This window comes from Vipera berus, assembly GCF_964194415.1.
Source record: "Vipera berus genome assembly, chromosome: 2".
Lineage (NCBI taxonomy): Eukaryota > Metazoa > Chordata > Lepidosauria > Squamata > Viperidae > Vipera > Vipera berus.
In genome coordinates, this window is record NC_138203.1 from 252597765 (window position 1) to 252624528 (window position 26764).

General features: G+C 39.0%; 1 protein-coding gene across 1 annotated transcript; it reads left to right on the forward strand.

Moving 5' to 3' along the window:
- The first annotated feature begins 345 nt into the window (after nucleotides 1-345).
- On the forward strand, nucleotides 346-26764 carry EOGT (EGF domain specific O-linked N-acetylglucosamine transferase). The gene is made up of 16 exons (XM_081318649.1): nucleotides 346-442; nucleotides 695-1161; nucleotides 2061-2161; nucleotides 7099-7207; nucleotides 8937-9031; nucleotides 10402-10506; nucleotides 13602-13708; nucleotides 15769-15872; nucleotides 18610-18702; nucleotides 20091-20162; nucleotides 20316-20402; nucleotides 22992-23060; nucleotides 23157-23218; nucleotides 24819-24938; nucleotides 25676-25778; nucleotides 26135-26764. The coding sequence occupies exons 2-16, from the start codon at nucleotides 952-954 to the stop codon at nucleotides 26279-26281; spliced, it is 1584 nt and encodes a 527-aa protein (XP_081174775.1). The 5' UTR covers nucleotides 346-442; nucleotides 695-951; the 3' UTR covers nucleotides 26282-26764.

Consider the following 26764-nt stretch of genomic DNA (forward strand, 5'->3'; position numbering starts at 1 on the left):
TCAGGTGAACAGAAAAATATAAGATGGTTTCGGCTACGTGTGGTTAAATTGGGTTCACTAACTGTCTTAGAATTTGGGAAATACAAGTATAGCAAAGGCTTCAAGAAGAACTTTAGAAGAAGTCAAAAGCATGACTTAAATTTGGAGATAGCTGTAGACATGAGAAATATTGAGGAAGAAAGCAGACAGCTTCTGTTTACCTAATAATAACATCTTGGTGATGAAATAAATACTGTAATGAGAGAACAGCAGTCTGGGGCAAGGTTTAGAATATGCTATGCCTGGTATAGTTGGTTTGGTTTTGTACAATTTGTGAAGTCAGCTTTTTTGGTTTATGGCACAGGATTTGAGGACAAATCCCTCTCACTCACTGAATGGATTATTAAGCAAACCACAATTTTGACTCCCCAGTTTTGGCTCTGGCACCGGAGAAAAATAACAGGTATTCATTCATGAAAATAATTCCAGATACTGTTTTGTGTGAAATTTGTATCAGATCTGATCCCTCCTCATGTCTTAAAGAAACTTCTTGAAAAAGAGTTTGACTTCCTTCCTTAACTACCATATAAAAGTTTTTAATGCACATATACAGCCCAATTTTCAGAGAAACAAGATAGGCCTTTTATGAAACTTAATACACTGTCTTATCAAATGTTTCTGCACAATGTTTATTTTGCTTTCCATTCTTTTTTAGAAGCAGAGAAAATAGAACTCTTGGGAAACCTAACATAATTTCTCCTGTCTGATTCACAAGAATCTCTTGGGAATGAAAGAATCCTCTTACTCATTGGTTTAGTATCTATAATATTAGTAGTATACCAGTGTCAAGAATTTTTTTTGGTCAGGGAATATAACTGCATGAGTTTAAAAATAAATGTTTAAGGGCTGGTGAATTGTTATTCTACAGCCCATAAATCTTTGGTGTGTTTACTTTAGGTTTTTCCCACTGCCATGTTAATACTGCTTGCATTGGGAGCTGTTTTTCCAAAAATAGTAGCCAGGGGACCAGATGAAAATCTTCACAATGGCAGCAACATTTTGCAAGAGCCAAGGTATCCTTATGAAACCATCATGTTGCCAGAAGAACATATTCCATATTTTTTACACAATAATCTAGGCATTGCCACTGCTTGCAGGCAAGATCCTCTTTGCCCGTATAAAGTAAGTATTCCTTTTCCTACTCTAATGGAGACTTGTTTCAGTGTTAGAATCATGTCAGTTAAAAGTGATGTAAACATCAGATTAAGTCCAATCAGTTTGTAACTTCTGTAGTAGAATAATTGTCACTGAAGATAGTAGATAGGTGGATCCTTATTCCCAGATGATTGAAGAATTGGAAAACAGGGATACATGGATAGCGTTCACAATGGAGGAATATGCAAAGTGGGTGCCCAGTGAACTATAATGCCCTTCTCCTTGGGATCTGCCAATGTCCCACTCTCTTGACCTGGCAGAAGGCTGTAAAAAGCGGGTTCTTCCTCCATAAAGTGAAGTTGGAACTTGGGAAATAATACATTGGAGGAGGAGGTTGGAGGCACCAAATATTTGCTTTTTTCTTTGTTTTGTTTTGTTTTATCGCTATTGTGAACCTGCCAAAATTGTATTTTTTAAGATGAGTGGCCTTCTTATATGCTGATATAACAATGATATGTTGCATGGCTTGTTGCACTGAGTAATATATTTTCTCCATTGTATGTATTTATTTGCTGATGTGTTAGAACACACTTGCCTGATCTTCAAATTGCAACATCCAGAATATCCAGCTAGAATGGATTTATAAAACAGTTTGAAAGGCTGTATTAGAACGATGTTTCTTTTGTAGTCTGGTGGGTATGAATGTAGACTATGATGTGTTTGTAGATTTTTGCAAGCAATGAATATAAAATATATGCAGAGCTGATTTTTTAATTTTTGATTTACACCTTATCTGAGGATTTCAACAGGGTTTTTTTTTAAATGTACAATCACATTTTCCAAAAGCAGAAATTGACCATCTTAATTGCACGGTTTCCTAAGTTAACTTTTATTTTATCATTTTAATGGTAATTCTCTATTGACAGAAACATTTGAAGAAAATGAAAGCTTGTTGGGGTTATGAGAAATCATGCAAACCAGAAAACAGGTTTGGATATCCAGCATGTGATTATGCTGAAATTGGATGGTAAGTATGAATGAAAATGTATGAAATTAAATTTCATGTGAAATTCAGTGCTTAGACATTATGTACTTACTGAACACCTGAACACATATCATCGCTACTGTTGGGTGCTTGTGCATTCAAACAATATCTGCCAGGATTGTTGTTGTTAGCTGCGAAGTCGTGTCCGACCCATCGCGACCCTATGGACAACGTTCCTCCAGGCCTTCCTGTCCTCTACCGTCTTCTGCCAGGATACCCTATGTTAATTGGATGCTTTAGACCAGGGGTCTTCAAACTCGGCCCTTTTATGACTCATGGACTTCAACTCCCAGAATTCCTCAGCCAGGCACACTGGCTGAGGAATTCTGGGAGTTGAAGTCCATGAGTCATAAAAGGGCCGAGTTTGAAGACCTCTGCTTTAGACCTTGTCTTTTTAAAAAAAGATATGTGAGATTCTTGATTTTTGGGGAAAAAAACCAGATTTGAATTAGAGAAGTACACTTTGGCTAAGATTTGTAGTGTGGATATCTCTATCTTTAAGAATACTGCATAAGATTGCCTGGGACACTACGCACCCTCTTCACAACCTGTTTTCCTTGTTACCTTCTGGGGGAGGCTTTGTGGTATCCGAAGCAGAACATCCAGATTCAGTCACAGTTTTGTTCCATACAGTGTTAACCTTCTGAACTCTAAAGCTTCCTCCTTTTGTTATGGATTCAAGACGGACAGCGATTAATATTTATATGTTACTTATATGTAAGGGTGTAGGTCTATACATACTGTATGTTGTATATAGTATGTTTAAATGTGTGTTATGTATGTGTACACTTTGAGAGCAAGCAACTAAATTTCATTTTTAATGTGTGCCATTGTGCCCACAGTAAAAAAAATGGCAATAAAGGTTATCTGTCTGTCTGTCTGTCTGTCTACCTACCTACCTATCTAAGTTAGCAACATAGAATCTTGAATTAGTTGGGTTTGAAAGGCGGGTCCTTGGTGCTCTCTGAGCTTCCTTGTTTTCTTGCAAATGTTTTATTACCCAGACTAGGTAATATCATCTGTGCTAGTAAGGAGTACAGTTTGCTGTCAGTTTATATTCTGGTTGCTTGCCTGTCAGTGTTGTGGGGGTGGTCTTAGAGATTCTTTGGTTGGGCTGTTTGCTGTTGGTTTTTTTGGCAGTTTCTTGATTTGGGGTATTGTTTACTTGATTGTTGGTCTGACGTTTATGCTGATCTGGGTGCTGATTGCTGATGGCGAGGTGCTTGGTCTTTTTGTTTCTTTTGGGGCTGGGTGATAGTCCCTTTTGCACAGTCTATACAACATATTCCCTGTGGAATGAATGCATCTACAAACACCACCTAGTAGTCAGAAGACATGATGTAAGTTCTTTAATTTTTTTAATTTCACCATATATAGACAGACTTAACCATAGTTTCAGTTGGGAAAATGTGACCATCCTAAACCAAGCGAAGTTCAAAAACGCAAGGGGATTTCTAGAAGCCTGGCACTCTGACAAATCAGCCATCAGTAGACACATAGACATAAGAACATCTATAGATTATGCAAAAGGGACTATCACCCAGCCCAAAAAGGTAGAAAAAGACCCAAGCACCCCTCTACCAGCAATCAACACACAGATCAGCATAGATTAACTCCAAGGTTAACATCAGACCAACAATCAAGTAAACAATATCTCAGTCAAGAAACTGCCAAAGAAGCTAACAGCAAGCAGCCCAACCAAAATATCGCTTAAGATCACCCATACTATCACTGACAGGCAAGCCACTAAGAATATAAATTGACAGCAAACTGCAGACCTTACTAGCACGGATGATGTTACCTAGTCTGGGTAATGAAACGTCTGCAAGAAAACCAGCAAGCTCAGAAAGCACCAAGGACCCCTCACGTCAACCCTGAGCTACAAATATCCTCCTTTATTGGATTTGAAAGGGATTGTTGAATGACTGTTCCTGTCTGTTTGCAAAGCTTTTATACAGAATAGTGAAGATAGCAGAATGTTGGTGGAACGGCAGAGTTTTTAAAAGCACAAGTAGTTGGAAAAAGACTTTCCCTCCCCTAGTGTGTCCAACATATTCAGGCCAAAAAAACCTGAATTACGGGCGGTCCTTGACTTACGGCCACAACTGAGCCCAAAATTTCAGTTTCTAAGCAAGACGGATTATTTGCTCCCTTTTATGACCTTGCCACAGTTGTTAAGCAAGTCACTGCAGTTGTTAAGTAACACAGTTCTTATCTGGATTCCCCATTGGCTTTGCTTCTCAGAAGTTCACGAAAGGGAATCACATGAATCTGGGATTCTGCAACCGGCATAAATACATGCCAGTTGCCAAGCATCCACATATTGATCATGTAATCATGGGATGCTGCGACAGTTGTAAGAGTGGAAATACGGTCATAAGTCATTTTTTTCAGTGCCATTGTACCTTTAAACGGTCACTAAATGAATTGTTGTAAGTCGAGGACTACCTGTACCTGGGAAGGAAAACTATTACTTTCCTGGCAGGAAGAAGGAGAAGGGAGAAGGGCGGTTTATAAAAACAAATAAATAAATAAATAAATAAATAAGTGGGTAATGAAGAAATGAGTGGCCATAAAACACGAGAAAGCATTAAAATGGTTTTGATAATGTATAGGTAGACTAAAAAAACCCCCTCAAAAACCTGAAAGCTGAAAGGGACAGATGGAACAATGTTAAGGAGAGTAGAACTGGGTCATTTTACCTCAGTCTCTTCCTTTGTTTATTTATTGCATCATTTCTGTACTTCACTTTCATCCTTTAGCGGAAATGAGAAAAAACTCTTGGATATAAAAAGACAGAGGAAGCTTCATTTTCTGAGTAGATCATTTCCTAATTCACACGAACAAATTGTTTTTTAAAGTTTCCATGAGGGGAAGTGAGGCCAGTCCAAACAAACCCAGGAAGTGGGGCCAGTCCATGCAAATCAGTGAAAGAATTCATATTGTGATCAGGGCACTAATATGCCCATGAACGTTCATGCAAGCAAATACAGTACTCTTCCACTTATTGAGTTAGAGAGGGATGTAATTTTGCTTGAAACCTTGATAAAATTAAATTGCCGAGGAAGGCAATTTATTGTCCCCATGTGGAAGGTTAAGGGCTTTATAAGTGCCTTGCAGTGTTGTACATAGTGAAGACTGAAAAGTCAGGCCATCTTATAGGCATGGAACTAGGCATACATATACACACAGTTCACCAATCTGGGACCACAGCTCTACAAATTATGTATTCAGTAGTTTCTAGAAGTAAATCCTTCACATCTGAAGAAGTTTGAGGCAGTCCAGGGTCTTCCAATCCTGAAAGGAGAAAATCTTCTGTCTGGAACTATGTTCAAAACACCTCGAATTGATTCAGATTATTTACTTCAAGGAAAAACTGAATTCCCCTCCCCCTCCATGGGACATCATGGAATTGAGGAGATTCATCACAGGTCAGAACAAAAAGAGATTTTTCTGATGGAAATGGAACTGTTCATTCTTGGATCATTTTTTTTTATTCCTTTTATTCCTTAAGATAGCCCAATATATTGCTAGCTTTATGAGAGTTGTACAGTAGTCCAGTCTAGATGAGAGATGGAAGAAATTGTATCTGCCATCTTTCTCTTATTTTTCAATCCCTTGTATTTCCCTTGGATCTGTTCCAGAATGGGACGGAAAACAGCAAAGGCGAATATTTTTTGCTCTTACATAAAATGTTAGATACATTCCCATGATTCGTAGCCAAAAATTCTCCATACTTTTCAACAAAAATCATTCTACTTAAATTGCCCACTTACTGCTCTGCTCCCCTTAGGTCAACTCCAATACTAAACATTCTCATGTTTGTTCTCTTTTTAAATAATCAGTGATGCCCACATGCATACCAAAATCTGAGAAAGATAGTCATTGCTTGGTGCTAGCTTTTAAACCTTCTGACTTGTTCCACAAATATAAAGCAACTTTTGGATATTAGGGGTCTAACTTGTAGAATAGAATAATTTAGCAATCTGAAAATCCATATCATTTAATCTCTAGTAAAAGGTTGGCCAGAAAAGGCTCTAATACTGGAAAAGATGGAAGTAAAGACAAGAGGATGACCAGCAGCAGGGTGAATGGACTCAGTTACACTGGTGATAAGTCACGTTGAAAGACTAGAAAGGCCAAATTAGGGATAGATCATCATGGAGAAGATCTGTCTATGTCAGGGGGTGTCAAACTGCCGGCCCACGGGCCAGATGGCAAAACCACGCCCACCCCATTGCCGGCAATGGCAAAAAAGTTGTGATACGTCGTGACACATCACGTGACCTTGCGAGTTTGACACCCCTGATCTATGTGGTCGCTAGGAGTCAAAAACAACTTTTTTTAATTACATTTATATCCCGCCCTTCTCCGAAGACTCAGGGCGGCTTACAAGCTTAGCAGTAGCCTTCATACTATGTATATGCCTGCTTGTTAGGGCTTTCACACACACCCCAAGCGGCATTATTACAAAGTCAGCTTATTGCCCCCAACAATCTGGGTCCTCATTTTACCTACCTCAGAAGGATGGAAGGCTGAGTCAACCTTGAGCCTGATGGGATGCGAACCTGCACTAATTGCAGGCAGCTGGTGTTACTTAAGGAGGCATCAGCCCACTGCTCCACCAAGGCTCTTGGTGGCACAACATCAGTCGCCATCATTGTCTTGATTTGGCAGCTGAGCAAACTTTTCAATACCAAGGTTATCCTTTTTTAAAGGGTTTGTTTATTTTTTGTTTTAATCAAGGTATCCATCAGTATTATTTTTCTGCACAGAGGGAGAAGGGTTGAAAACCATGTCCTTTTCATTGCTTCACTAATTTAGGGATTACGCACTAGAACGTACCAGTCTGTAGCCTGAGGTTCTGCTATAGTTCACTTTTCTCAAAGAGATTCCTTGTGTTTTGTTTTATATGCCAGGGCTAATACCATTGAGCAGGCCCAGGATATTTTCTGGAAGCAAGCGGATTTCGGTTATGTTAAAGAAAGGATGAAAGATGTGAAGACTCATTGCAAGCCTAAGAATGTGGTAGGCATATTAGTCTGTTTATTTATTTTTTAACTTACATAGAATATACGCCACTCTAATTAACTGAGTGGTATAAAATTCCCCCAGATTTCTAATTTGGGATTAAAATGAGCTAATCAGATTTTAAAACTAAAACCATTCATTAAAAAAAGCTACATGAAATCTGGGAATTAATATTCAAAATATAATAAAACTAATTCATCCTCTAGGGCAGGGGTGTCAAACTGCCGGCCCATGGGCTGGACACGTCACGCGGAAGCCGCGCCCACCCCATTGCCGACAGTGGCAAAACTGTCCTGATATGTTGCGCAACATCACTGATGTCGCGAGTTTGACATGTCTGCTCTAGTGGGATAAAGTCTTGGTGGAATAACCAAATCTTCACCAACTTTCTGGAAACTGGGGGTGGGTGCGGGTGTTGTTTCAAATATTTAAAAAGGTAAAGGTTCCCCCGCACATGCGTGCTAGTCGTTTCCAACTCTAGGGGCCGGTGCTCATCTCCGTTTCAAAGCCGAAGATCCAGCGCTTGTCCGAGGACGTCTCCATGGTCATGTGGCCGACATGACTGGACACCAAAGGCGCACGGAACGCTGTTACCTTCCCACCGGAGTGGTCCCTATTTTTCTACTTGCATTTTTACGTGCTTTCGAACTGCTAGGTTGACAGAAGCTGGGACGAGTAACAGGCGCTCACTCTGTTATGCGGCACTCGGGATTCGACCCGCCAAACTGCCGACCTTCTGATCGACAAGCTCAGCGTCCTAACCCACTGAGCCACCGCGTCCCTTTCTTCAAATATTTAGGGGGACGCTTATCTCAGTTCTCAGCAACTGAGAAGTCATGTGTCCACAGCCCAAATGGGGACAATCTCTAATGAAGGGATTATGAAATCTTCATCTAAAGCAGCGTTTCTCAACCTTGGCAACCTGAAGATGTGTGGACTTTAACTCCCAAAATTCCTCACCAAGCACTCTAAAGTCCATACATCTTCAAGCTGCCCAGGTTGAAGAAACACTGATCTAGATTTCACTGGGTGGGTAGATATCCTCAGGAGCAAACAGTCGTTCATTTAGGTAGTTCTCCATTTGCAACCACTTGTGTAAAGAAGGTTCAGGATTATGGCAGTCTTGGAAAAAGTGACTTATGACTTAAACTGTCATATTACCTCCACGGTTCTGTGATCACAATTTGGGCCCTTGGCAACTGGCTTGCATTTATCACTGGTTGCAGTATCCTGCTGTCACATGATTATTATTTGCAACCCTTTTTGCAAACTTCGGCACAGTATGTCCATCGGAGAAGCTGGATTCACAAGTGTAGTGATTTACTTAATGACCGCCATTAAAATTGTCACAGAATCAGGTCTGACTTGTCTTAACAACTGCAACGACTTATGATGGAAATTCTGGCCACAATTGTGGTTGTAAGTTGAGGACTTCCTGCAACTGGGTCTTGAACCCTGAAGTGTTTTTTTTTTTAGATTAGATCAGCATGTTGAATTACAAAGGTTGTGATTTGTGTACAAGATGGGAACTGTGCAAAAGGTTGGATTCAAAGACAAAAATGTCTTGTTGAACACCAGAACAGACAACGTTGGCAATCACCATCACCTCAGCCCTAGTTGAGTGACCTTTTTATATTAAAATCCATAGTGCTGCAGATTTTTTTATTTAGTTAAAATAATTCATTTTCACTTGTCATAGTAACCCACAGATATCATTTTCTTTCAGGGAGATTCTTCACTTGAATGTTCTCGTTACCTTCAGTATTGCAAAGCAACACATTTATATATTGATTTAAGGCATCCAGAGAGAGACCATGATAGGTTTGTGTCATCTTCACGTTTCATCATTATTCATTCAGTAATTCTGTTTAAGGAATTGCGGTTCTAGGTTTAAGGCACTTGAGTATGCACAAAGTCCTACTACTTTTTTTCTTTTATTTCCACTTATTAATACATCAATATTGGGGTACTGAAATCTACAGCATTTAACGGAGGGTGTTACTGATTTTCATAGCTGTAGAGAAAAGCTTGAAGAATGAATTACTGTAAGAAGCTTAAAGGATCAGAAATAATCTACTGTGTTTCCACGAGGGAACAGATTGTGCTTAGCCACCTTTATCAGTGCAGTATCTTGTTTGCCACCCTCAACCATTGCTTCTTATAAGCAATTGCATTAGATCAGATTAGATTTGTGGGCTATCTGCCTCACTAATGTCAACCCTGACTGTTAAAATTTTCAAGAAGTTCAGATCCAAAGAATCTTGAAGATTTTAGCAATTCAAGTTCTTCACGTCAAACTGTGTTACCTGCCCAGAATCCCTTTTTGTGAGATACAAATATGCTAAAGAAATAAAGCTCATGTTCTTCCATTAAATTGTAACCATATTATACAACACTTCGGTTTCTGATAAGCAACATATAATTCACCATTCTAAATGCACTATGAGCATTGCAAATTTTGAAAGGGCCAAATAAGTAAATAGTTTTTGTTTTGTTTTTTGCATGTAGTGGTTCCTATAACTCTCTCTTCTTCAAAAAAAACTTTATAACTTTCTAATTTGGGAAGACTTCTGCTTCAGCACAAGGAACTATTGTCAGCTTTAAGAGAGAGACTTTCAAGTACAGTACATAAGTTGGAAATACAGCAATAAATCTTAAGGTGGAGGTTTACAGTCCTGGCAACCAAGGTGGAATTTTCACACTACTATTAAGCTTTGTATTTGCAGCAAAGTAATTCCTCTATATCATCTTTTGGGTGTTTCTTTGAACCTGTGAAACTTCAGAACATGACATTTGTATACTTCTTTTTGAGGCATCATAATAAACCAAAGCCTGTGGAGGCCATATCTTCAGCGATACATTTGGAGAGAAAGGAATTGCTCATGCCTCCTTGTTTTGAATTGTACATGGAAATATATGGTAGTACCTGAACAAACTAACAACAACTTAGAATTCTTGTTTTGTTATAAAAAAGAAAAATATTTTTGTATATTGATTGCTTCCACGGGGAGGAAAAACCATTAAAAATGAACTAGATTTCTTTCCTTATGATCTGTTTTATGATTCTAGCACATTTAAAACAAAGCTTCCATGGCTCATGCCAAGAGAGAGCATTTTCTAAATCCTAAATTTCAAAACTGAGCTTTTAATTTATTTAATCTTGTTTTAACCTTCTTTCCTTCATTGGTTAGATTTAACGAAGATTTCTTCAAGAAGGGTCAAATAGGTGGCCACTGCAATATGGATACTAAAGCTTTCCTTGCTGAAGGGCAGCAGAAGAGTCCTTTGCAATCTTGGTAAGTCTTGTAAGTATGCTCTTTTATTTCTTCACAAGTCATCTCGGCAGAATAGGCACCTTGGATGCTCTTTTTCTGTTCCAGTAATCATGACTGAGCAATAGCAATAGCATTTAGACCTATATAGTGCCTCATAGTGCTTTGTTGTTGTTGTTAGCTGCGAAGTCATGTCCGACCCATCGCGACCCTATGGACAACGTTCCTCCAGGCCTTCCTGTCCTCTACCATCTTCTGGAGTCCATTTAAGCTCACGCCTACTGCTTCAGTGACTCCATCCAGTCACCTCATTCTCTGTCGTCCCCTTTTTCTATTGCCCTCAGTCTTTCCCAGCATTAGGCTCTTCTCCAGTGAGTCCTTCCTTCTCATTAGGTGGGCAAAGTATTTGAGTTTTAGCTTTAGGATCCGGCCTTCTAAAGAGCAGTCAGGGTTGATCTCCTCTAGGACTGACTGGTTTGATCACCTTGCAGTCCAAGGGACTCGCAGGAGTCTTCTCCAGCACCATAGTTCAAAGGCCTCAATTCTTTGGCGCTCAGCCTTTTTAATGGTTTTTTTACAGCACTCTCAAAGTGGTTTACAGAGTTGGCATATTTCTGCCAACAGTCTGGGTCCTCATTTTACCGAGTTTGGAAGGGTGGAAGGCTGCGTCAACCTTGAGCCAATCAGCATTGAACTCCTGGCTGTAAGCAGATTCAGCCTGCAATACTGTATTCTAACCACTATGCCACCATGTTGTAAGATAGTTTTTTGCACCTTTTTCAGCTGGTGCTTACTTTTGGAATATTGAGAGCATGCTCAGGTTATGCTCAGAAAATGTGTCTCAGGAGAGTGGGGAATTTGCTTATATACCAAATAGCTGCCATTACGAGTTTGGCTTGCTAGAAAAATTCTATTGTCAAAAGACAAAACAGCCGAGGATGCTTCCCATCACTTATCCTAGCCTTTAGCACACTCTTTTTTGGGGGGGGAGGGAATAGGTAAATAAGCTTATAAACACAGCACAAAATGGCAATTACCTACAATTTTTATTTTCAAAGCACATCCCCGGAGGCAATATGGGAGCAATGTTGTTTATTTATTAATTTTGAAAATATGTATGGCTGCCCATCTTAAATACATAAATCTAGGCAGTTTATTAAAATACATTTAAACAAACAGAAATATAATAGAAATGGAAACTGTGACCTTGCTTGCCAGTCATCTCCCAAATGATCTGCACTGAATATGTTTTTCTTAACAAAGAAATTGCAAACAAAAATATAATAGAAATAATCCAATACAAAAGGAAAGTGAGCTACTGTGTAGTAGACTTACAATTTTCATTTATTTCTAGCAGATGCGTATGGCATCTACAGAGATCATGCAATCACTGATGTACAATTTTAGTTTAAAGCATCAGCAATATATTGGACCCCAGATCCATATTTTGCAACTTAAGTAGAAGTAAATGTGAGTACCTGAGCTAGACAAGTCAAACACAAGGCCCGGGAGCTGGATCCGGCCTGCGAAGTGGTTTTATGTGGCCCGCGAAGCCATCCTGGAAACAGTGAGGGAATGGCCCCCACTGCCTTGGCCCTGGCCCAGAGACCCTCCTTCTGCCAGAGACCCTCAGATCTGTCCCACTCCTGCCCAGGCCCCCATAGGCACCCCTGATGCGAACGATGTAGAGCTAGCCACGCCCACCCAGTAGGCCATACGCACTCTAGCCACACCTACCCAGTAGGCCACGCCCACCCTCGCCATACCCACCCGGCCCCCTGAGGGCAACCACAATACTGATGTGGCCCTCAATGAAATTGAGTTTGACACCCCTGACCTAAGCAGACTGGCCATAGATATTAGGATAGATGTTATAACTTATGTATTATAAGCTCCTCTAACATCCAGACGAATCAAAAAACTAATCAAGGAGAGAACCAACCTTGAACTAAAGAGAAATTTCCTGACAGTTAGAACAATTAATCAGTGGAAGAGCTTGCCATCCAAAGTTACGGTGCTCCATCACTGGAGGTTTTTAAGAGGAGAATGGACAATCATTTGTCTGAAATGGTATAAGGTGTTTTGTGTGAGCAAGGGGTTGGACTAGAAGACCTCCAAGATCACTTCCCAATTCTGTTATTCTTTTATTCTGTTACTTAATGTCAAGGGAAATTAGCCAGGTCTTAATGACCTTCCAAAAAACTAAGAGGGTTGGTGTTCACTGAATCTCAGAAGGGGAGGCTGTTTCACAGGGCAGGAATTGTACAAAGTAGCAAGTTTTTTTAGTCCTGCAAGATGATCCTGTTTAATGAAGGGGACTTGGAGCTACCCTGTGGTAAGTCACCCATACAGCGTTTTTTGAAAGCTGATAATTCCTCATGGACGCGGTGGCTCAGTGGGTTAAGACACTGAGCTTGTTGATCAGAAGGTCGGCAGTTTGGCGGGTCGAATCCCAAGTGCTACATAGCAGAGTGAGCGCCTGTTACTCGTCCCAGCTTCTGCCAACCTAGCACTTCAAAAGCACGTAAAAATGCAAGTAGAAAAATAGGGACCACTACGGTGGGAAGGTAACAGCGTTCTGTGCGCCTTTGGCGTCTAGACGTCCTCGGACAAGCGCTGGCTCTTTGGCTTTGAAACGGAGATGAGCACCGGCCCCTAGAATCAGAAACGACTAGCATGCATGTGCGGGGGAGCCTTTACCTTTACCTTTAATTCCTCATGGCAACTGGCTCACCCACAAATCTTGCTAATTGGCCTCAAATTCTATCTGTTATGTAGCTGCAGTCATTAATAACTATGTCTTTGCTGATATATCTTGAAATTCGTGGTAAACACATTTGACATGAATCTTCCAATTAGCTGGACCTACAAAACCTGGACAGAGGGAATACTGTCTACTTTTGCCAGCCTTTAATTTATAGATCAAAAACGTTGCATCTGTCTGAGTTCAAAGCAGAGCTTAACCTTTTGAAGCCTTATTGAAGAGGCTTCCATTACAATTAAAAATAATTTTAATGTCAAATTTGGTAAGACTTCAACAATGGTAGGAGAAGTGTATTGCTTAAAAATCAGCCTGGAATACATTTTTGAAGCCTAATTTAAATGGTGGTAATTAACAGGTTTGCGGAGCTCCAGACGTACACAGAGATGAGCTCCAGACCATTGGAAGATGGCAGCTGTGAGGTCATTGTTGAGAAACCAACTTATTTCATGAAGCTTGATGCAGGTACAAGGTATTTCGGTGTTTTCAAATTCCAAAGTGTAACCTCATTTCTCTATACTAATAAGACAGGCTCTATTTCTGTAAACATCAGGAGGTACTAATTGTAAGCTACAGGTAGTCCTTGACTTATGACTGGCTGCATAATGACCATTCAGAGTTACAATGGACTTGAAAAAAGTAACTGTTGACTTGTCTTCGAAGTTACGACTACTATACCATCCTCCCATCACATGACTGTATTTCATGTGCTTGGCAACTTGCTTGCGTTTATGACCAATTGCAGCATCCCGTGGTCATACGTTCATGTTTTGTGATGTTTTTTTGCTGTTTATCGGCAAGAAATGCCCTTTGGATAAGCTGCATTCAGACTTATGACCATATGATTTGGTTAACAACCACAGTGACTTACTTAAGGACCACCATGAAAACAGTTTTAAAATTGAGTCTGATCATGTGGCGACTCAACTTTTGACCACAATGACTTATGACCAAAATCCCAGGCTCAATTGTGGTGGTAAATCTAGGACTATCTATATACTCTGATTAATCTCTAAAGTTAGTGTTTTTTAACCTTGGTGTGTGGATGTCAACTCCCAGAGTTTCCCAGCTGCTGGCTGTGGAGTTCTGGAAGTTGAAATCCACATATCTTAAGAGTTGCTAAAGTTGAGAAACACTGATCTAAAGGCTATCTGTACACAAATCTATACAATTGTTTAAAATACTGTTTCTATATAACTGTCAACTCTTATTGTAGTCATGCTCCCATTGATATGAACACGCCTTAATGACCTGATTCACACATAATGTGAATTAGTAATATACAGGCTTGGAGATCATACTGAGCCCAAGCCAGCAAAGCATATTACATTTCCATTGTTAAGTGAGTATTGCCCCATTTTACGAACTTTTTTGCCACAGTTAAGCAAATCACTCCAGTTGTTAAGTGTATCGTGCAGTTGTTAAGCGAATCTGGCTTCCCCCATTGATCACATGGCACGGGACAGTGCAGCTGTCCTAAATACATACCAGTTACCAGATGCTTGAATTTTGGTCAGATGGTCAAAAACAATTTATTATTTATTATTTATTTATTAATTTAATTTATATACCACCCTTCTCCCAGGGGACTCAGGGCGGTGAACAGGGCAATACATAAAAAACTAGATACAAAAATTAAAATTATTAAAACATAATTAAACAATGCCCATAAAATTAATACAAATTTAAAATTAAAATTCATTAATAAAAAATCCCACCCCGTCCCATCAGGCCAGGCCAGCTTGTTTAAAGAGATGGGTTTTAAGATCGCGCCGGAAGGAGCGGAGATCGGGCGCCATCCGGAGCTCAACCGGAAGATGGTTCCATAAATCCGGTGCACCCACAGAGAACGCCCTCCCCCTGGGGGCCACCAGTCGGCATTCTTTGACCAATTTGTTCATGTGCGTTAGGAAATAATTTCACGTAAGTGTGAAAAATGGTTGTAAGTCACCTTTTTCAGTGCCATAGTAACTTTAGACAGTCACTAAATGAAGGCTGTAAGTTGTGGATTATCTGTATAGCTTGGAGTTCAGTGGAATAAGCTGGGCTGCGCAAACTATCATAACTTGATTTTTTTTTTTACTAAACTCATTAAGGTTTTCTTAAAATGCAAACTGTTGGCTGTGTGTTCACACCAATTCCCCTTCTCTGTACACTCGCCATTTTGAAGATAGTGGTGTTCCTTTTTATCAAGAATATAAAATCCTCCAAGATTACTGCTCTGATCAAATTAGTAGCTTCTTATGACTGGATTTCATTTAAAACCCATATGTTGCCAATAATAATAGCTTGGGGCAATCTGGTCTCAAAGCTCATCCTTGTTCAGCTTCTTAAATGTGTTTTAATGACAGATTCATGAATTAATTAAATAATTCATAATTGTGTACCTCTATTTTAGCACTGTGGCATGGGTGCACCTATGGGAACATATGTTTTTGCATAAAGTCCTAAGCCTTAGTTATAAATGACTATGTAGTTCTAGTTGTCTTTACTACAACAAGCTTAATTTGTCTTCCTTCTTTTAGGTGTCAATATGTACCATCATTTTTGTGACTTTGTGAATCTTTACATCACTCAGCATGTTACCAACACTTTCGGCACTGATATCAACATTGTTATGTGGGATACTGTAAGTAAGAGCATAATGATAGTTAGGGTTAGGATAGGGCATAACATTATTTGAGATATTATTTTTGTGTGAGGTAAACAGTTCCAGGTTTAGGATGAGTTATAGTTATGCTACCTTGGGAGGAATGTTAATTAGTCAGCTATAGACTGGTGTAAACTATTGCATACAGTGAGTATTTTTAAATGAGGTATATTTCGTATAAGGCGCTGCACAAGCAATAAGATTTGGCTTTTTTTACTGAGCATTTTAATTTATATTCTTAATGCTTATCTTTTGGGGGGGGGCATCTATGAGTCTGTATTTCAACAAATCACTCCACATCCAGCCCAGAATTATTGTTGTGCTTGTGATTGTAAGGTGAGGCATCATTTGACTGGATCTGATTTTTTGACATTTTTTGTGGTGGGTTGTTAAACAAATGCCATGGTTGTTAAGGAAATGCTATGGATGAATGAATCAATTTTCCCCAACGGGTGGGTTTTTTTTGCCAGAAGCCAGAAATAAATTTGAGAAAGCAGCAAAAAACATTGCAAATTGCACTCCTGCTTATTGTAGGATGCTGCAAGCAGTCATAAAGGTGAGTTGGTTGCCAAGCACCCCAAATGCGATCACGTGACAGTGGGGTTATGTGTGTGGCTGTCATAACTTTGAAAATTGGTTGTAAGTAGCTTTTGGGAAGTCCATAATAATTTAGAATGGTCACTAAGTGACTAGTTGTAAATTGAGGACTACCTGCCTGTCTAACATGTGGTTCTTCTGCTAGATTTCTCATTTGACTATCACCTATTGGGGGGGGAAGCACTGTGTGTGCATTTTTGATAACATCTAGATAGTACTGTAATGGGAATTTGTCCTAAATCAGGGGTAGGCAACCTTGGCTCTTTTATGACTCGTGGACTTCAACTCCCAGAATTCTTGAGCCAGCCACGAGTCATAAAAGAGCCAAGGTTGCCCTCCCCTGTCCTAAACTATGCTATTTCCCAAATTTGTTATAGTATATTTAATTCCTACAATTGCCAGATGATGGTGCCAGTGCACTGTTTTAACTTACTCTATAAAGCTGAAGATGTTTATGCATTCTCTTTATGTTGGACACATTAGTTTAACCCTTATTAAAAAAATATTAAGTAAAGCTGAACTTTTTTATTTAACATGTACAACTTTCTACTCAAATGTTTGAAAAATTTTAGCTTTTTACTAAAACTTGTGAAAGTTCTAGATAAGTGAAATGAAGCAGAAATGCAATTTAAAAATCATGCATTTAGCCTGTTTTTGAGCAAATATAAATGACAAATTGTTGTTATTTATAAAGGACCTTTGGTAACGCTGAAGTACCGTATTTTCCGGCGTATAAGACGACTGGGCGTATAAGACGACCCCCTACATTTCCTGTTAAATTATAGGGTTTGGGCTATACTCGCCGTATAAGACTACCCCTCTTCCAACGCACACCAAATAAAAATTAAAAAACATCAGATTTGATTTTAATATGATAATTTTAATTCAAATGCTTATGACATTCAGGTACTTAGTAGGAAAAGTGTCACTTATAAACATAAGGCTGTTTGTCATCAAACATATAAACATAAAACAGTGCAAGTGGATTAAACTTAATAATAATAATAATAATAATAATAATAATAATAATAATAATAATAAGAAGAAGAAGAAGAAGAAGAAGAAGAAGAAGAAGAAGAAGAAGAAGAAGAAGAAGAAGAAGAAGAAGTTGGAAGGGACCTTGGAGGTCATCTAGTCCAACCCCCTGCTAAGGCAGGAAACCCTATACCATTTCAGACAAATGGCTGTCCAGTCTCTTCTTAAAAACTTCCAGTGTTGGAGCATTCACCACTTCTGGAGGCAGGTTGTTCCACTGGTTAATTGTTCTAACTGTCAGGAAGTTTCTCCTTAGTTCTAGGTTACTTTTCTCCTTGACTAGTTTCCATCCATTGCTTCTTGTCCTGCTTTCAGGTGCTTTGGAGAATAGCTTGGCTCCCTCTTCTTTGTGGCAGCCCCTGAGATATTGGATCACTGCTATCATGTCACCCCTCACCCTTCTCTTCGTTAAACTACACATACCCAATTCCAGCAACCGTTTCCTATTTTCCTAATTCACTTTTTCACTTTTCCTAATTCACTCTAAAGCTTTCCCTGCGCAGAGCCTTAAGTAACACCAGCTGCCTGCAATTAGTGCAGGTTCGCATCCCACCAGGCTCAAGGTTGACTCAGCCTTCCATCCTTCCGAGGTAGGTAAAATGAGGACCCAGATTGTTGGGAGCAATAAGCTTACTTTGTAATAATGCTGCTTGTGGGGGGGGGGGGTGAAAGCTCTAATACGCAGGCATATACATAGAATGAAGGCTATTGCTAAGAACATTGATTTGTGCTTTAAATTGTAAGCCGCCCTGAGTCTTGGCTGGCTCAGGAATTCTGGGAGTTGAAGTCCATGAGTCATAAAAGAGCCGAGGTTGCCTACCCCTGGCATTGGTTGTGTTGATGAACAAACCCTCCAATATATTTCCAGTTTGTAAAAAAACAACCCTTCATATTAATTAAAATAAAATTGCAAACATATGTGGAAAAAATATATTTCTTTTTACCATATCTCTGTATTAATATGTTATCTCTTTTATGCTGAATTCTTTAAAAAATTCTTTCTAATCTTATTGTATGAAATTGATCCCATACAAATTTGGACTATATTAAGGAAAATCTTATTGGCATTTGGTTTTTTTTTCAGAGTACATATGGATATGGAGATTTGTTCAGTGAAACATGGAAGGCATTTACCGACTATGAAATAATACATTTGAAATCGTATGATTCAAAAAGAGTATGGAATGTTCTATCGTTTTAAAACTTTACTGTTTTATTTTAAATATAATGAATAATTTGTTTTGTGATGGTTATGTCTAATGTTTGATAGATATTAGTTTAATCTGATCCTTTGATTGCTGGAGTTGTAATAGTTAAAGATAAGAATTGCCTGTTTGCAGCTGGCTCAGTTGCATAAACCAGGAATTCATCTTACTTGGATTTGAATGAACCAAGGAGCTACATTATAGTTTAATGTAAGCTAGGAATGAATCCCAAAAGACAGGAAGGGAAGGGGGAAGGAAAGGAAAAGAAACTATAATAGTCCCGCCCAATTTCACAAAACATAATTTATGAAACTTGAAAAGATTGTTGAATGACCACAATCATTTTCTGACAGTCTAAATATTTTTTTAAAAAAATCTATGAGAGGCCACTCTGGGCATGAAAATATAAACCACATTTGCTACTATTTGCAGGAATAGCAAAAGCCAATATCAAAAGCCACCTATAATTGCCTAGAGTCAGCTTGGTAAGATGGGCAGCATAGAAATCTAATAATAAATATGGTAGCAGAAATTAGTACGTGGAAATGCAGTCTGGAATGGCAACATGATGCCAGTTACCTTTCAAAATTGTGCCACAACTTCCACCATTAAACTAACATTACACAATACTTCTTGAAAGTATTTTATGTTATGAGAGTTTATAATCGTCACATATCACAAGAGAAATCACCCATCTCCCAAAACAAGTGACCCTGGGCAATGTACAGCAATGTTACAAAAATATTCTGAAATACTTTCCATTGCAGTGTTAATGGATCCTACTTTGTAATAGAATAACAGAGTTGGAAGGGACCTTGGGGGACGTCTAGTCCAAACCCCTTGGCTCTTTTATGATTCATGGACTTCAACTCCCAGAATTCCTGAAATTCCCTAACCCTATGTAAGCTGACTCAGGAATTCTGGGAGTTGAAGTCCATGAGTCATAAAAGAGCCGAGGTTGCCTTTAGTCTCTTTTTAAAAAACTTCAGTGTTGGAGTACCCACAGCTTCTGGAGGCAAGTCGTTCCACTAACTCTGATAGGAAATTTCTCCTTAGTTCTAGGTTGCTTCTCTCCTTGATTAGTTTCCGTCCATTGCTTCTTGTTCTGCCTTCAGGTGCTTTTGAGAGTAGGTTGACCCATCTTCTTGGGGGCAGCCTCTCAAATGTTGAAACGCTGCTATCATGTCTCCCCTAGTCCTTCTTTTCATTAAATTAAACATACCCAATTCCTTCAACTGTCTTCAAATGCTTTAGTCTCCAGCCCCCTAATCATCTTTGTTGCTCTTCTCTGTACTCTTTATGTGCCTCTCTCCTTATATATTAAAGAAAATCCTTGTAAATGGTTAATTTTATTTTTCAGGTCTGCTTCAAAGAAGCAGTTTTTACACTATTACCTCGAATGAGGTTTGGCTTGTTTTATAATACACCATTGGTGAGTAAATCTGGAGAGATTACCGCACTCTTTTTTTTAAAACCAAGCAGAATATTTGGGTCTGAATAAACATGGTGATTTTTATTCCTCTCTCTCTCTCATTTAAAGCATAAACATGTTTACACATTATTCTTGTGTCTGGTCTAACTGCAGATCTCCGGCTGTCATGGGACAGGATTATTCAGAGCCTTTTCCCAACATGTGTTGCACAGATTAAATATCACCCAAGATGGGCCTAAGGTACTAGTTTGATTACCATAGTAATCCTTGACATAAAACCATAATTTGGGCCAGGATTACAGTCATAAGTCGTGCTTGTTGTCAAACAAAAACTTTTTTGTAGTGGTCATTAAATGAACATGACGGTTGTAATGTGAACGTTGTCATTATTAAGCAAATACTGCACTCATTAAGTGAATCTATTGTCCTCAGTGGGTGTTTTTTGCCAGAAACTAGAAGTAAATGCTGGCTTCTGGCAATTGCAGTCATGTGACTGCAGGATATTGCAAACAGCTGTGAATGCAGGCCAATTGCCAAGCATGCAAAGTGCAGTCATGTGACCTGGGGGTGGGTGGGAAACCTGCTAAGCGACCAGTTGTAACTTGAGGACTTGTACTGAAATGAAACTGAAATTGTATGCTCTCCCTCCCCATTTCTGCTTCCAAAACTTTTCTCATAGCCTAACAGTGTTTCTTAAAGCAGGGTCAGCATACCCCTGAGAGTCCTTTTAAGGGTCTGTGAAATCAAAATTTATTTACAAGATTTTGATGATATTTGCAAAAATTTAAAACAATGAGACTCTTCTAAGTGTTACCTTTATTTGAAAAAAATACTAGGATTTTTAATGGAAAATATGTTAGTATTAATGGATTTAATATTGCTATTTTTACATGGCTCAATAACTAACTATTCTATGAATGTGTCCATTATAATTTTCAATACAGTAAATATAACCCACATAAACAAAAACTCTTTTGGGGTCCTCCATAATTTTTTAAAAGTAGGAAGGAATCCTGAGAGAAAAAGAAGTTTAAAAAACTGTCCTCACAGTTCTGACATCCTGTAACAGTGTATTTGTAGTTTAAGTATTCCTCTTTTTACCTGGGAAGACACTATGGAGAATTCTGTATTTGAAAATATGGCTATTGCCAGAAAAGTGGATTAGGACAGAAGAGATCACAAGTTAACCCCGCCCCCCCGCCTCCCACCTCCTAGCTATGTAACTGGTTGAGAGTAGCTTTGAGCCTATCATTGCCTCTCAATTCAAGTTACCCACAAGATTGTAAGAGTATTGTCAAGTGCAGGAAATCAGAAACCAAAGCAGTTCAAATGAATACAGGTTTATTGCATGCTAACACACTCTACAAGAAACTGAACGTCAAACGTTCGAAGTGAATTGGCAATAGATAAGAGTCAATGGAATTCAAGGTGGGCTGGATTTAGCTCTCTTATGGGCATGAAGGGACTCAAGACTGATGATGCACTTGACCCTTCCTTTGGGCTCAGCCTGGTCATCTTCCACAGGTAGGGCTCAAGCAGATGCTGGCTATATGCATGCTTAATGGAGGTACAGAGGAAAGAGAACATAAAATGCAACAAGCTAATAATATATAATGATAATTAGGATAGGACCTTGGACATTGAAGTCCAGCAGCTTTGATATATCCAATTAGCTCCAGAATAATTTTCACCTGTCAAGAGTTTCCTTTTGTTCTACTAGGAAGTCTATTCTCTAAAAGCCACTGTTGTGGTTTCTATAGACAAGACCAACTAAAACAGAACTCCGAGGCTTGAGTTTTCCTCTAAGAACATGTTTATTGGTTACAAGTATTGGCACGGTCAAAAGTGAAACCAAGACTAAAGTTCCCTCCAAAAAGTTACATTAATACAAAGTTAAACTTCCCACCCCAGTACTATGCAATCAACTACGTTCGCCAATGGAATAGTTTGGTGGGCTTTCTAACATAAGGTTAAACCCCCGTCTAACGCAAAGAAATGGCCTTGGTTCCCACAGGTCAGAGAATTGTTTAGACTAGCATAAAACTCCACATCCCTCCCCCCATTCTTGTGGCAACCAAAAACGAGCAAGATGGCTTCAGCCAGGTTCGTTGCAGAGTTGAAAGCCACCTGATACATCCTTGATCACTGTTTGTTTCCTGTTCAGTAATTTTGCTGATTTTCAGTTAATTTGGCTGTTATTTTTGTCAGTTTTTACAGGCTGTGAAAGAAAAATCAGTTCAGTTCCTTAAAGTATTAACAGCGTATTTATCACAAGGGGCTAACATTTTCCAGCTTTTCACAGCTATACATTTCTTGCTGGTCTTAATAGATTTCATGCTGTTAAACCTTTGTAGTCCTTTTTCTTTTACAATTTACCCCTAAGGATTGAATGATTTTTAAATTGGGAAGGAAAATAACTTTATTTGGAAGGCTAATCTTACTTTTTCCTCCATTACTCATCTGTGTATTAAGTGGCCCTGTTTGGATTCAGTAATAGTATTCAATGATGTTGTCCATTTTATATTCAATAAATGTAAAGTATTTAAAAGCCTATGCCTCTTCAGGCACAGAGGTAGCTGGAAGTCCCTTAAATGGCTTAGCTGTTTGCCACAAATACCCCTACTAAAACTTCACCTGAGGTGTTTGCAGCCTTCTTGCATGTTATATAAATATAAATGAGGTGATTAAAAGAAAAAGACAGTTTCATCACCCTACTAATTGTTGCTGTTAAGGCTGTTGTCACTCTACTGGTCCTTTTCTTTGTTTTGGTGCAATGAATTGATTAATGAACTGTTTTTGCTGAATTTGTTTGTTTTTGTTTTTGAATAGGATGGGAAAATCAGAGTTACAATACTTGCCCGGAGTACAGAGTATAGAAAAATATTAAACCAGAATGAGGTTTGATTGTTTTTTTCTTCTGCTACATCTTTTTGCTTTATGGTTGTCACTTTAATACTGCCTTGAACATTTTTGTCTTTTCCTCTCCCTCTTTAGCTTGCCAATGCTTTGAAAACACTGCCATTATTTGATGTCCAAATAGTGAATTACAAGTACAAGTAAGTATATCTGAAAGGCGAAGTAGAGCTGGCTTGCTGTTTTTCATACCGAATCAGTATATGACATGTCAGTATCTACAGGTTTGGGTTATGTCTGTCTGTCTGTCTGTCTGTCTATCTTAGGAATTGCCCATCTCCCTGACAGGACGGTGTAGAAGTAAAATGTTAAAAACTAAACTAAAATCTAAAATAGGCAAGGAGAATTAAAGTTTTTACCTTAAGAGTTAATTAAATGGCGGGGGGGGGGGAATTTCAGGAGCTAACCAGCCCCATTGCTGCATGCTTGTTGGTGAGTCCCAAGCAATAAGGCAGAGCAGTCTTTAGCTATGAAAGCCCAGGAGAGTGGGGTCTTGCCTTTCTTAATTGGGGAGGGGGAGAATGTTCCAAAGAGCAGGGCCAGTGGGCAAGAAGGCTCTCTTCCCGGACTCTGCCAGTCAAAAATTCTTTAACTGAGAGGGTTCGCAACATATTTTTTCTTTCTAACCAGGTGGTACAGGCTGATGTGATGGGGTGAAGATGGGTTTTTTTTTTAGATAGCAGGGCTTTAAAGGTCATAGCTAACATCCTGAATTGAACTCAGAAACACACCAGCATCCAATGCAACTCGTACAGCAAAGTTGTTACATGTTACATGGCTAGAATGAGACCATCATTGTTCCTCCTTACTTAATAGGAGTCTGTGTTGTATTTCAGAAGGTTCCCCACAACCTCTGTAGAGAAATTGCAGTGGGCTGAGGACAAACATTCAATATCTTCCTTGGAACAAGCCAAAATGTTTTTCTATAGTGCAAAACCACCATTGGGTAGAGTCCAATTACTTTGAATTGCTGAAGCTGTAGGACACTTTCTAATGAATGAACCACCATGATGTATAACAGGCTCTCTTTTACTTCTTAGAATATACTTCTGAAAAACATACTGATGTAAAGACCAATCCATGGATTTGAATTTAGTAATGTACTTGTCTAAGCCCAGTGTTAGACAATGAAATATACATTTTTTTTAATGTGTATTTGCATGGCAGCCTTGTAAGGAGTTTCCAGGCAGTCAGATGCTGCAGTGAATGGATTTGTTGACTGACCCTTCAGTCTTAATCATAGGGCCCTCCTCCAGGTACCTTCTCCCAGATGGGAGCTGTCTTGTTGCTAGTACTCATCAGTGGAATTGTTTCCCCAGAAATAATGTGCAGGATGAACATTTTGAAAGATGTTATTATTTCAGGTACTTTAGGAAATCCTGTTTCTGTTTTGCCATTGGCTCTACTTTGATTTTTTGTCAGCTGTATTTTCATTTCCTATTATTGCTAGTGCTTTTAATCACTGTTTAATCACTGTTGGTGGGTCATTTTGTGTCTCTTTGATTTATACTGTACATTTTAAGAGATCTGCAAACTATCTAGGGAAGCGCAGTTGTGAGGCGGTTTAGAAATACACAGGGTGATGTAGCTTAAGGACATTTTTATTTCAATGTATTTCTTACGCATTATGTTCCTAGAAGACTTTTGTCATATCCTTGTGTGTGTGTGTGTGTGTGTGTGTGTGTGCATGTGCGCCCGTGTGTGCATATATGTATATATCCTTACTTGTGATGGTTTATATAGGGAGCTTGAATTTAAGGAGCAGCTGAAGATAACCCACAATTCTGATATCTTCATTGGAATGCACGGAGCAGGCCTTACTCATCTTCTTTTTTTGCCAGATTGGGCTGTCATCTTTGAACTGTAAGTCTTTCCTTGGCAATTATACTTGTATGTTTAATACCTTTGCATGAGGATGTGGGCATGCATTACATGAAGATGGATCTCCTGCTGCAGAGAAAGCTCCAAATTTGTGTTTTTTAATATATGCGTGACAGTGAAGGATGGCACAACTTCCTGTGTCCCAGGAGCAGTCGAAATTACCTTGGTCATAATTGGTAAAAATCCAGAAATGCTTCTTCAAATCGATGTGGTAACCCTGTTTGCTGACTTTTATTGGATTGAGGTTGACAGCAGGCAGCCTCCAGGCTAAATCCAGTCTCCTTATCTGGGTGGTTTGTCAGGAAAACTAGTTGTTGCCTGGATCATTTTTAAACAGACCTTAAAAATCACATCTGATCTTTCAGTCTGTGGCAAGTCCTGTGGATATCAACCACAAAGATGATATGCTTGCTCTTTGTGGCTGCTTCTTTATCTTCTCTCTCATGAGAACATGGCTGAGTTTGTAGATTGGATTAATTTTGCTGCCGGTGAAGATCCTGTGTTTTAAAACTGTGTGTGGCTGCTGCAGTTTTCCATTCTCTATTCTCTAGTTTCACAGGTGATAACAACTACACCTGGCAAAGATAATCATGAAGTATTTGATCTTTGGCTTTCCATAATTTGCTTTTCCTTTCTATAGGGACAGAGCTGGAACAAGCAAAACAGTTTTCTGGTAAAATTGTCTCTGATAAACCTTCATCATTTCTGCATCTCTGTAGGTACAATTGTAAAGATGAACGTTGCTACTTAGACCTTGCAAGACTGAGAGGTATCCATTATATCACCTGGCAGCAGAAGGATAAAGTGTTCCCTCAGGATGAGGTACTAGAAGGGTGGGTGGGATGGATGGAAAGGACTTTATTTCCTTGGATCTTAATTGTTTTTGTATTACCCTTCTCAGTTCTTCTACATGAAATATGATTCTGCTCTACAGCTCAAATTAAATTCTCTGCTCTGATTAAGGAGTCATTTTATATTAATAGCTGGGGGAGGAAGAATAATGAAATTAATTGGCCATTAGTTTAGGCTGTCAATAGTGTTGCTGTGAGGGGTTTCTAACTGATATGGTAGTTTTGGAGAGGATCAATAAATCAGCTATTATGAATTATAATAATTACTCAATGTGCTAGTTTTACCTCAGTGCTTCCTTAAAATAATTTTAACTCCTGTTCCTTCAGGGGCATCACCCGACATTAGGAAAACATCCAAAATTTACAAATTACGCCTTCGATGTGGAAGAATTTGTCCGTCTGGTTCTGTTGGCAGCTGATCATGTGTCACAACACTCCAAATGGCCATTTAGGAGAAAACATGATGAATTCTAGGTCAAATAATTGGCCTCCTTTGCAGAGTTTTTTAAATGCTGAAGAATTCAGAATGCCAGCTTTTTTGAAGTAGAATCATGAATTATGAACTTGTTTGAAGAAGGAGAAGGGAAAAAAGGTTAAACGGGCAGGAGTCATATATAATGTCTCCCTCCAAGCATGTTGTTTCTGTATTATTACTTTCTTACTGACAATCCCTGTCCTAATTTACTTGAGGAATTTGCATTATGCATGATCTATTTATTAAGTTGACCATGTTTGCACTATAATCTTCTATTTATTTTAGGATTGTCAGCCTCTTTGCTCCAGAGCAGTGGAGTGAAAGATAAGCACACTGGACCATTTTTCTCCTGCTTCTTTTTGTGACCTGTATCAAGGCCTTTGCAGCCTTGTATTTCCCTGTCTCTCTCCTTTCCTCAGCACTAACAGTGATCTGGAAATGAACCTCCAGCTGAGCTGCATCTAGTCAGTATTTTTTTTGTG